The 12,102-nt window shown below is 41.4% G+C and overlaps 1 protein-coding gene across 1 annotated transcript in view; it reads left to right on the top strand.

The window, feature by feature from the left end:
* PIGK (phosphatidylinositol glycan anchor biosynthesis class K) overlaps positions 1 to 12,102 on the top strand; it is a 173,756-nt gene that overhangs the window by 112,983 nt on the left and 48,671 nt on the right. The window contains exon 11 of the mRNA XM_006037172.2: positions 11,392 to 11,467. Within this exon, the coding sequence (XP_006037234.1) occupies positions 11,392 to 11,467 (76 nt within the window). The remainder of the gene's footprint in view (positions 1 to 11,391; positions 11,468 to 12,102) is intronic.

The raw sequence follows: 12,102 nt of genomic DNA, 5'->3' as shown, positions 1-12,102 counted from the left end.
TTGAGGTGCAGGCGTCGGAAGAATTCTTCTAGTTCTCCACATTGAAGTATTTTATTAGGGTGTTTTTCTGGACAGAAATTTAGGCCTTTAGAAAGGACAGATTTTTTCAGTTTTGGTAAGCGTGTGTGTGGAGAGATTGATAATATTTGTGGGTTGGTTGCTGCTTGCAGTTTCATCAAGTCTGAGGTTGGAAGGTCGTAAGGTGTTGGTGTTGTTCCTCTGATGGTTGCTTTGTGACTGGGGAGCTTGTTCTTGGAGTAATTTGTTCCATTTCTTCTTTTTATGTAGGATGAATGCTGTAGAAAGTTTTTCATAGTCTCTTTGTATCCATTGTATATTGTCAGGGAAAATGCATGGATTTCTGTCTTTTAAGTTGTTGTAGTATATGGTGATTTCCTTCCTGAGTTGGTCTCTTTTGGAGTAGAGTAGGTGAAGTAGATGATTTCTAATTTTCTCTGAAGTTCTTCTGCATAGCTGTGAAGCATATTTGGAATTGTGTGTAGTAGTCAGGGGATTGTAGATGTTTAGTCCTCGGGGAATGAAGTTGTGTTTCTTGCAAAGGCTTAGAAAATATATGTCGCTGTTGAGTTTGGCTTCTTTCTTTTTCATGTTGTACAGTTTCCATTTCAGACGGCTGAATTCGATATCTTCCATGTTGCAGGGGTGTAGGTTGTAGCCATGTTGGTCTAAGGACATAGGCAGACAAGGTTCCTTGGGTGAATCTGATATCTTTTATTAGACCAACCCAAATACTTGGAGAATAGTTATTAAGCAAGCTTTCGGGTTCAAAAACCAGTAATAGACGCACTTTAATATTACAGTGTAAAAGCAGCTCTGAACTGAGAGCATAACAGGATCTTTGCCTTGGCTCCTGGGCAGTGCCAAGGATACAGGTGGTGCAATAAATGCATCAAAATGCTATTAGAAAAATAGGACCATGTCAAAACAAACTATTTATCAAGCTGAGCTGCTCTAAGGAGAGGGGAAGACAGTATGGGAGTGTAATGTCAAGAGAGGCTTCTGCAAGGTCCTATATCTAAGGCAAAATATTGATCCAGTCGTAGCTTATAACAAATCTGCACACACTGTAACTTGCACACTGTTTAGAAAAAACAACCAACCCTGTCTTATGCGTGCACATGCTTCAGGAAAGATGTGAGAATAGGAAGCCATAATGAGATAGTGCATTATTAAGATTTTGTTCACACTGCAAACTTATTCATATGTGGTACAATGCAGTATGCTAAACAAAAAAGCCTGCTGTGTTTGGCAAATCAGAAAAGTTGGCTTACTTCCAAAAACGACTTTTAATTTTTTTAATTCACTAACTTGCTGCTTTTCATAATCCATTGATTCACAATGATTATTCATGTTTATTAGTGCAAATTAGTAAAATTCTGCTCTGCTAAACCATGTTTGTAGAGATTTTTTTTTCCTCGGAGGGAAATTTCAGATTTGAAATGTGATTTTTTCTTTTTCAGGTTGGTAGTGTCCCTTTTAAATAGGGTGACCATACATCCTGGGCAACGCTAGACACTCCAGGATTCCATAGTGGGTCCTGGCCAGTTGGTCAAAAGCCCTGGGCTGGAATCCAGCGGGGCGGCAGAGCAGCACAGTGTGCCAGGCAGACTGAAGCAGGCATCACCCTGCTGGCATCTGGCTTGTCCTTGCTCCCACGCAGGAGCAGCGGTGCCTGCCTGGCACACCATGCTGCTCCACCTCCCTGCTGGACTCTGGCCATGGACTTTTGTCTGACTGCCTGGGACCCAGCAATGGAATCCTGGAGTGTCCAGCACTGCCCGGGACGTGCGGTCACCCTACTTTTAAAGAGGGTAAAGAAGACTTGTAGACCTTGTTGAATATTTTGTTGGGAGCACAGTGGTTTTATATATATAACCCCAGGTAGGCTTAAGAAATGGGTTTATGTTGTTTACAGCAATCCCTCAACGTAAGCATCATATCTGCCATGGCTCATTGATGGATCTTGAGGTGACTTAAGAGTCGAATCCTTGAGCCACAGATCTGCCTGCAGAAGTTGGGATTCCACTCTCTCTTCTCTGCTTTGAGGACAAGATCCTTTACCTTGAAATAGGCTACCTCTTGGTTGAGGTTGCCATGCTGTTGGAGTTGTTTGGCAGCCTGTTCCTCCTAACTCTTGATGTCAGGATCTGTTTTTTTGAGGTATGCTTATGTAGCAGATGCCCATAAATTGACGGTGCTGTGTCAGCTAACGGGCTCCCAATAGAGCAAAAGTCATCTTAAATTCCCACTGAAAACAGAAAGCTAAATAAGCAATAATATTCTGGCGCGGAGACTTCCATGAATGATACAAAGTATGGATTAAAGTAGAGTGCTTCACACCACCTGTCATAGGCGCAGAGTTCTCTCTTGATGCAAAGTAAAGTGCATTAATGAAAGTGCCTTGTTATCCCTGCCTAGTATTAGGAACATTGCCAAAGGGATACATTCATGTAACTAAAAGCCTAATTTACCATGTTGAGGACAGCTTTTAAATCTGTTTCCTCAGAGACATCCATTTCACATCCATAATCTGCCTCTCTCAGCCTGTGCACCTGAAACAATGAGGGACGGATGCTCAAACTGGTTTGAGATTTTTCTCCCATTGAAGATATTGGTAGAAGTGGGCATGAAGAACCTTTGGCTGTACATCCATGCATAGGTTCTAGTGACACTTGTTCTGCATCATAACAGTGTTAGACCTACTGCTGTACACCTTGCAAGATCAAAATCATAATTGGTGTGTGTTTAAATGACCTGTTCAGGTGTAAAGTACGTGTCACAATACAAGGTTATCGGATGTTATGGTAACAGGGCTCTAGGGTAATCATCCCAGGCTACTGACAGGTGTTCAGTTAAATGCATGATGGGATGTGATCCCTGATCCCAACAGTTGCGCCTCCTGCCATGCCACAGGTACATGGCAAGAGGCATGATTCTGGGATCAGGGATTAGAAACCAAACATTCCCTGCTGCAAGTGCAGGGGGAGCCTGGGATCATCATGGGGGAGCTCCTAGCCACTGGAGCACAATAGCCACACATTCTATTTAAGGCATGCTGGGAACCAGCCACATTTTTATTTATTTTTGTGTAATAATTGTGTGGTTTATTCCTTGTTTTATTGCACCATTAATTCTATTAACATGTGGCCAGGTTATTAAGTTACGATTAACTGGTTAATCACATTGTAAGTGTAACATCTGCCAGGAGCTCCAGTATTTAAAAAAGTTAATGTAGAACTTCTCTGCTGTTTCAGTGCAGGAACATGGTACAGCTACTGATAGATTACTAAAAGCTTTTTATCTCCATTTGAATTCTCTGCACTCTCTGGTTATGATAACCTGATTTGCATAAACATCATATGCTTCTTTCTTAATAGCTACATAGGGTGCAAATCCCTGTGCCCTAATAGGCTAACAGTAGCTGCTAGCCAGTCAGTGTACAGGGTTTTGCATAATCATGAATAAATTAACTGAAATCACACTATGATTATTCATATTACTCTGACTACTGTAAATTCTCTATTCTGTTTGGCTTCTGGACTTGGAACTTGTTGCTTGCCAACAGCCCAAATGACATTCTCTCAGCCTCTCCCTACGATGGAAGCAGGAAACTACAAAATTGTATTGGAAGGTGGAAGGCCGGGGCTAATGGGACTCAGCTCGCCCAACCATGGGGCAGCGGGTAGGTCTGCAAGGCAGCCCGGCCATGGGCTCTAGGTGGCTGCAGCAGGAGTGGGGAGTGGCGCGCATGCAGCCAGGATCGCAGCCTGGTATGTGGATCACTGGCTGCCCAGCACGGCAGGCAAGTATCAGTCTGTCTATTCTGTGAAGAGAAAGGGCTTGGGGGGGAGGGGCAGATCGAGGCCCCCACATTGAGGGAGGGAGTGGGGCAGGGGTGAATGGGGCCCTGGCTGGGCCAGGTGGTGGGACGCTCAGAGCCTGGGAGGCTTGTCCAGAGGTGCAGGGGGGCTGCCGTCACTGTGCGCACCCCAGAGGAGGCTAGCAGCAGCATGCAAAGCCCAGCGCACAAGCAGTATTAGCCACCTCTGCCCTGTGCACAGATTGGGGGGGGGGGGGACCCCCCCCCCCCCCGGGTGCACACAGCAGCAGGAGCTCCCCTACGCTCCTGGATGAGCCACCTGGGCTCCCACTGTCCCACCACCCGGCCTGGCCAGAGCCCCATTTACCCCTTCTCTGCCCCACACCCTCCCTCAACGCAGGGGGCTTGGATCGCCTCCCCCTCCCCCTCCCAGCCCTTCCCTCACAGACTATCCTGCTGGGCACGGGGAGGTGGGAGAGTGTACGCGTGTGCTGTGCCCGCCTCCAAATATTTTTTTTCTCCCTCCACCTATGATTATACCTAAGAGGAAGGGAAGGAAAATAATGTAGACGAGAATAGTGTGGTTACATGGGTGAAGGAAAATGCAAAAAAAGAAAAAAATTGTTTCCCCGTCTCTTCCTGTCCTCTATATTAATTTGTTCCCAGAATAGTGTCAGAATCTCAAATTATCTAGGTGTGGTCCGAACAAAAATTAATAATTAGCTTCAGCTTTCAATGAAAGTGATGGTGCATATGGGTGCAAACACAATAGGGGTAATAGAAATGAAGGTATGTGGATATTACCACAGCTAAAACCGAAGCAAAATTTAGAGATCAGTACACTCAAAATTGGGAGAGACTAGATAATCTCTGTCCTAGCTTTCCAAAAAAGTAGGCAATGGATTTGCAGGTCCATTAGAAAGGATTTTTAACTCGGGATGTTATATTATGACTGGAGATTAGAAGTGCTATACTTACAGTTAAGAAGGAAATTGTTGTGGGGGAGAGAGCAGAGAGATTTTTTTGGCAATTACAGGCCTGCTTGTTTCACCTCAATAGCATGCAAGACTGGAACAAATTTTAAAGGAGAGAATAAACATCTGAAGGTGAATGCAATGTGGGTTTAGCAGAGATTGTGCTAATTGTGCATCTACTGTTATCTTTCTTTGGTAAGATACCTGATTTTCTAGACAAAGAAAATGTGGTAAAGCTAATCTGTCTGGACTTCAGTGAAATATTTGATTTGATGCCACTTGGGAAATTATTAGTGTAGCTGGAAAAGATGGGGTTTAGTAGAAGAACTGCAAGGTGGATAAGGAATTAACTAAAGGGACATGATAGTTAGTAGTGTTATCCACTAGATTTTTATGAAAAGGAAAATTTATCATGTGCTGCCCTATTGATTCTCAGTTTCCAGGGTTCTTTTCTAAACCAGATAGTACTTTGACCACCTTATCCTGATAACACTACCATGACTGTAGCACCCTCCTGATTTGTTCTAACATTCCTGGATATTCATTTTTTGTCTAGCTAAGAACATAAACCTGGAAGGGAACATCTAGATCATTGAGTCCAGTCCCCTGCAATCGCTGTAATAAAGGTGTCCCAAGAACATCCACACCAGCTTCTTACTCTCATACCATAAACCACAACTATAATACAAGTTACTGGACAAGCACATAAACAAAAAAAATCCTATCATGTTCCATAGGGAGAAGGTAGGAGGTCCTTTGCCTCATTTGTTTCCAGCTGAGGAGATCTCAGTTTATGATGGAAGTCTTTGGAAGTTAACTCCAAGTACATCATTTTGAATTCCTTCCCATTTTCATTCGTGCAGTCCTTGGACTCGCCCATTCTTTTTCTGTATTATCTTTCAATTTTTAGTCATTTGCAAATTTTGTTAGTGCATTCTTTACTTTGTTTCAAAGCATTGCTGAAAATATTAAGTAAGAACGGTCCCAAGGCCAGTCCTTGAGGGACTCTACAAGTAAACTCTTCACAGCTTGATATTTCCATTTTCAGCACAACTTGTCTCTCCTTCAGCTACTTTCTTATGAACCCTTACATTTCTTGTTCTAATCTTCATCCTAAAACCAAGCAAACAGATGTCTGTACCCCTTGTTGTTCCACAAATGCCCCAAATTGTGGCAGTGACAATAAGTGGTAAATATTTGCAACACTTCCTTGTAGCTTTATGATGTGAGTACCGGCAGCCCAGAGCTGCCCGCACTCACCAGCTGTTCTGGGCAGGTATTCCCAGGGCTCTGGGGGCTTGATCCTTTGCATCCTTGGAATTCTTCTGCAGGATTGGGCCCCTGAAGCCCTGGGACTATCTGTCTGGGTTTTACCACTTAGAGGCATGCCCTGGGAAACCCCTCACAGGGGATACGCTGGCACACATATCATGTTGCTCTACTCTTGACTCAGAATAACAGGTGACACCTGTGTTGTCCAATGAAGCGGCATCATGGCACAGCTGATTCTTCTCCAAGGACAACATCTGTTTGTAGCCTAACTTCACCACATTTACCCTGTGGTGCCGTATCAGATGCTTTAGTGAAGTTCAGACACATAAGATTAACTGCATTTTCTTTGTGTAGAAAATCAATTATCCTATCTAGGAAAGCTATCAGGTTAATCTGGCATGTTGTAGCTTTGGTAAATCTATGTTGCATTTTATCTCATTTTCCATTTGCTTTTATCTTTTCCAAAATCGATCTTACGCTAACTGTATCCAGAACTATATCTCTGCATTTCACTAGGGGACAAAAGGAAATCACTGTTTCTGGATTTGCAAAAGAAACAGCGTGGAAGGGGCCAACCATCTTGGCACACATAGCACAGATAAGCCTGTGCCTTTCTGGCATGCCACTTGGATTCTCTTCCTCTGCACAATCTGCTGCTGTGCTTTCTGCTCCCTGCCTTGTGCTTCCTGCTGTATCGGTTGCTCTGCTTTATGCTCCTTCTCTATTCTGCCATGTGCCACGCACAGGGGCAGCCTGTGCCACTTCTGGTATGCATGCTACAGATTGGCTACCCTGGCATAGAATGTCACCAGCATTTTTGACAATATAGCCTATAAGCTCATGATCTCTTGTAGTATCTTCAAGTAAGCACTGAACAAGAAAGGTGACATACAGAGTCCTATGAGGTGTACCTCAGGGAGAGCAGTCACCCAGCATTTCCCTCGAGACTTCTTTGCTAGGAATGAATAGAATGTCTTTCTTCAGTGCCTGGTTTTATCAAGTCAAAGTACCTCAGAATAAATGCTAGAGAAATTTGTTGAAATATCTTAGAGGATCAAGGATATTTTTATTAATGCAACTGGCTCAGTTTGAGCTGGAGTAATCTAATTCCAACATCACAGTCTACATATGTGTTTAAACACAGTAATGTACTGTGCTGCAGATACCGCTTGCATCTGACAGAACTATCCGGCTGTGCAGTAAATTAGTCTGCTGCGCAGTAAAGCATCTCATGTAGATGTGCCCAGAGAGTGTCAGCTATTGGGACAAGTGTTGTTTTCATGCCGTGACCAGGTCTGGAACCTAGCTGGTGTCCAAAGAACTTCAGGGTGTTACTTGCTGCTGGATTTGGCCTAACACTATTTTCTTAACAGTTGTACAAAAAAGAATATGTCCTAAAGTAAATGTTTCCATAAGTTTCAGCAATATCACTATTTTTAAATGCTTTCTACTTTTAGGAGAGTTCAGTGTTTGTGACACTGTCCTATATCAAAATGAGATGAATTGTTTTAATAAAACACACAAACGACACTAGGATTTCATAGGCATCCCACTGGGAAGGGATGGGGCTAGAGAACCAAGTGGTTCTTTTAGATTGTAGTCTTTCACAAATTATTCAAGATGTTTAAAAGATTAAAAAATAAATAAAATTAAGGTTTCCAATAATTTCTCTTTCAGGAAGTTATTATAATGAAATTATAATGTTTCTTTAACTGTAATTTTCTTGGAGAAGAAACCATGCTTCTCCAAGCAACTGCTTGAGAAGCAATTAGCACATTGCAAGCATTAATGCAGTTAATGTAATATGTGATGATTACAATTGTCTGGTCTCTTAAAGAAATCAAGCAATTTCCAGTACATCATGAAGAATGTGTGACTTTGTTCCCCTAACCCTTCTGAGGCAGACCAAACAATTTTAAATGGATTGTGTGTGACACATGACTTTACACTACTATCAGGGTTTCCCTCATTCTGCTCTGATTTCTATTTTGGTACAGCAAGTTAAACTTTTACATTTCTTACTTGCTGTTCATTCAGTATTTGTATAAGTTCTCTCTCAAGCTCTATAAATGACATTTCCTGACTTTTGTAAATAATATTATTATTATAAATATTAAACTGTATCCCTAAAGTTTGTTGTGTGTAGTATTGCTTATGAAATAAGTATTGCTTATGTAGTATTGCTTATAAAATAAAAGACCATTCAGATATCAAACTCAAAAGAGCTTTTTTTGTCAAGAGTCAGTGCCCCTTGAATTTGCTACCTGTGGAAAAGTGATTAAAATGAATACTTTTATGAGAACTGATGAATCCCAGTTTCCTAGCTGACTGGTAAAGCTGTTAACTGCAGAGGACCAAGGTGTTTAGCCTCCCTTAATGAGACCTTCAGTGTGTCATCTTGTAGGTCATCCCAATTACCATGGTGATAGGTGTAGCATTAAATGCCTGCAAATGTAACAACAGCAAACACCCATCAGTGCAAAAATAATGTAAGGAAGAATGTGACCTATCTATTGCTGATAGGCTCTTGCTTTTACCATTCTCAGCGCATATGATTTACACTATAGATCATAACAGGCTATAATACTACAATTTCCATAAATCAGCAGTTTAGTCTTTGATTTGAACCCATGGCTTGGTAGTCTCTTGCATGCAGCGTGTATGTAGGATCATAGGAGTGTAGGGCTAAGAGGTCATCTAGTCCAACTCCCTGCTTAACCATCACAGTCAAGGGCGTCTCCAATCTGGTCTTGGACATTTCCAGAGATGGAGGTTCCGCAACTTCTCAAGGTAGCCTGTTCCAATGCTTGACCACCCTCCTATTCAGCAAGTTCCTTCTAATCTCCAACCTAAATTTCACCTTTTGCAGCTTGAGTCCATTGCTCCTAGTCTTGTTCCCTGTTGCCACAGAGAAAAGCACATTTCCTTCCTATCTATAATTGTTCTTCGGGTATATGAAACCCATTATAAAATCCCCCCTTCAGTGTTTTCTTCTCCAGACTAAACAACCATAAGTCTTGCTTCCCAGGTTGTTAATCATTTTTCTTGCTGTGTCCTGGATTCTTTCCAGTCTGTTTATCTTCTTCTTGTGTGGCCCCAAACTGGCCACATTACTTCAGGTGAGGCCTTGCCAGTGCTAAATAGCAAGGAAGAATCACTTTCCCTTGATTTGCCTCTTAATATAACCCAATATTACTGTTGCTCTCTCTCTTTTTTTTCCCAACAAGACCATGCAGTTGGCTCTCATTCACCTTATGGTCCACTTTAACTCCTGGATTTTTTTCTTTAGTACTGCATCCTAGCCAGTCATTCCCCAGTCTGTATTTGTACAAGCAGTTATTCTGTCCCAGTGCAGGACTTTGCACTGCTCCTTGCTTAATCTTATCTAGTTAATTGTGTACTATTTCTCCAGTCTATCTATTTTGGATCCTAGCCCTACCCTCCATAGCATCTGCAACTGTATCCCACTTGGTGTTATCTGCAAATTTGCTAACATGATTTAAATCATATTGTCCATTAATGAAGATATTAAACAATACTGGGCCCAGGACAGACCCCTGGGGAGCCCTACTTGATACCTCCTTCCAAGAAGACATTGAGCAATTGATGACTATGTGTTGAGCACCAGCCAGTTACGTACTTTCATCTAGTCTATATTTCCATAGCTTGTTACAAAACAATGTATGGGAGAAAGTGTTAAAAGCTTTCTAGGTACTGTACTGAGGTTAGGCTGACTGATCTAATTGACCCAGATACTCCTTCTTCCCTTTTGTAAAAGACGGGCACTATCTTTGCCTTTTTACAATCATTCATATGAAATAATCCCCATAGACCCAATAATATCTATGAAATCTGTAGAAGAGTGCATTTTCTCTGTAAAACAGTTGAAAAGCTTAACAATTTTTTGATACATAGCTATTATGGAACCCCATCCAAATCTGTCTTGCATCTATCAAATGAGCAAACGGATAGGTAGGACTTTGTTTACAAATGATTGCAAAATTATATCCTCTAGTCCAGAATCCCAAATTGTGTTTACAATGCCCAGGGGTGACCACATAGGCAGCTTATTGCCAGAACTGCTTTCCTTATGTATTGGGAAAGTGTGTCACGGCCCACACGGTGCTGGCTGGGTGTGGAGGTAATTCTCCACAGCCGTGGTGCCTTGTACTTTGGCAAGAATACTTTCTATCCCTTTCTCATGCTCTTTGTATTTCTGCCTTTTCTCCTAACTTTTTTAAAGTTCTAGCTCAGCAGGAGGGTGGGGGTCAGCAGCTGTTGTATGACTAAAATCCTGAAAGATGATATAAAATACACACTGAATATTTTCAGGGAGAAAATTGGAATGCTAGGAGTGTTGTTGTTTTTTTTAAAGCAGTTTTCATATTAATGTACACTCCCATAAATATTTCTTCTTATAAAATAAGCATCCTAAGCCTCATAGGTATAATTACAGCTGGTTTGAGATTTTTTGTTGTTGTAGGTTAGCTCTTTGGCCTGCTTAAAAGCAGGTGGAGATCTTACTCTAGCTCCAAGTGGATAAATATTCTTGCTACTCAACTTGCCACCCCAGCCGGTACTTACTGACACTCTTGGCAGAAAAGGGAAACGGGGCAAGTAATTCCCTTGCTTTTTGAGATAGATTTATGTTGGTGGATTCAGCAGGGAAACTCGCGCTGCCATTGCCAATGGAATGTTCTATAACTGTAAGACTTCATTCTTTAGGGGGGTCAATCTTACATCTTTGTCTAGCACTACATTAATTTAAACATTAAATTAAAAGGTTTTCTTAGGTTTCTGCCTACTGTATTTTACATATTTCAAGGTTTATTTCTAGCTGTTTGAATTATTTTGATGAACAGCTGATTGGTACATAAGTACCTGTTTAAAATACATTTCCGTATTTTTTAACTTTTTATAAAACTTTACAGGCAACCCCCTTTTAACACTGTTTTGCTTAGCGCTATTTCGCTATAAATTGATACCTGATTTCACTTAGTGCTCAGCAAGTTTCGCTATAAAGCTCGCAGTCGCCATCTTGGGTCATTAAAAAGACTTGCGGTCGCCATCTTGGGTTGTCAAATACTTTCAGTTTCACTTAATGCTTGTTTCACTTAACGCTTGGTTTTTCAGGAACCAATTAAGAGCACTAAGCGGCAGTTGCCCGTTTATTAAAGGTTGAGATTTACTGTGTTTTTTCATTAGAAGCAGAAACTAAATTAATGGTGGTATCACAGACTGTTAAGTATCAATAGGTTGATTTTGTAATAATTGTATTAATGTCGTTACATTTTACTTTCTCAGGACTCCAAAGGATGAGATTACAACAGAAGCTCTGAAATATGCTGAGCAGCTTCCTGTAGCTCAGATTATACACCAGGTATGTCTTTCCATTTCAAGTACTTTCTTTGAGAAAAAACAGGATTTCTAATCTTTACAGTGTAATGCTTTTTGTTAGATTGTATGGATTCAGTGTGCTTGTGCTTAGACTAGAAACCCACAAAAGCCATGTATCCCTCTTTAGATGACAACTGTTAAATCGTAGCAGTCTTATTCAAAGCATGCTTACCGAATGATGCACCTCACATTGCACCATGGCACTAGTTGTAGCTAAAATGCATACATCTTCAGTGATTTCCCTCCCCCACCCCCTGTCCTTCAAAATATAACTTTGGCCTCTTCCAACATGCATGTTGGCTTTCTTTCTGTCACATGAAAACACAGCCAAACTATAGTAGCATTATCATAGAGCAATTGTTAGAAAGAGTCATACTTTCTTTCTCAGCACAGCTGATTATTACAGCAAAAAATCAATGATGGAGTTTTTGCTCAATATTTCTTTCTAATTTGGGCTGTATTTTAACTGCTGGGCCATTGGGCCAGATGTTGATATTGCCTAAGTGGTCTATTATCTATAGCTGTGGCCTTCAGATACCACTGACTTTGAACTGTGATAGATTAACAAGAGGAAATGGGAGTTCACCAAGTGTCAAAGTTGATTGGAAAATCTCATGA

Source organism: Alligator sinensis, unplaced genomic scaffold (assembly GCF_000455745.1).
Source record: "Alligator sinensis unplaced genomic scaffold, ASM45574v1 scaffold51_1, whole genome shotgun sequence".
Lineage (NCBI taxonomy): Eukaryota > Metazoa > Chordata > Crocodylia > Alligatoridae > Alligator > Alligator sinensis.
Note: the sequence above shows the minus strand (reverse complement) of the source record. Positions and strands in the feature narration are given on the sequence as shown.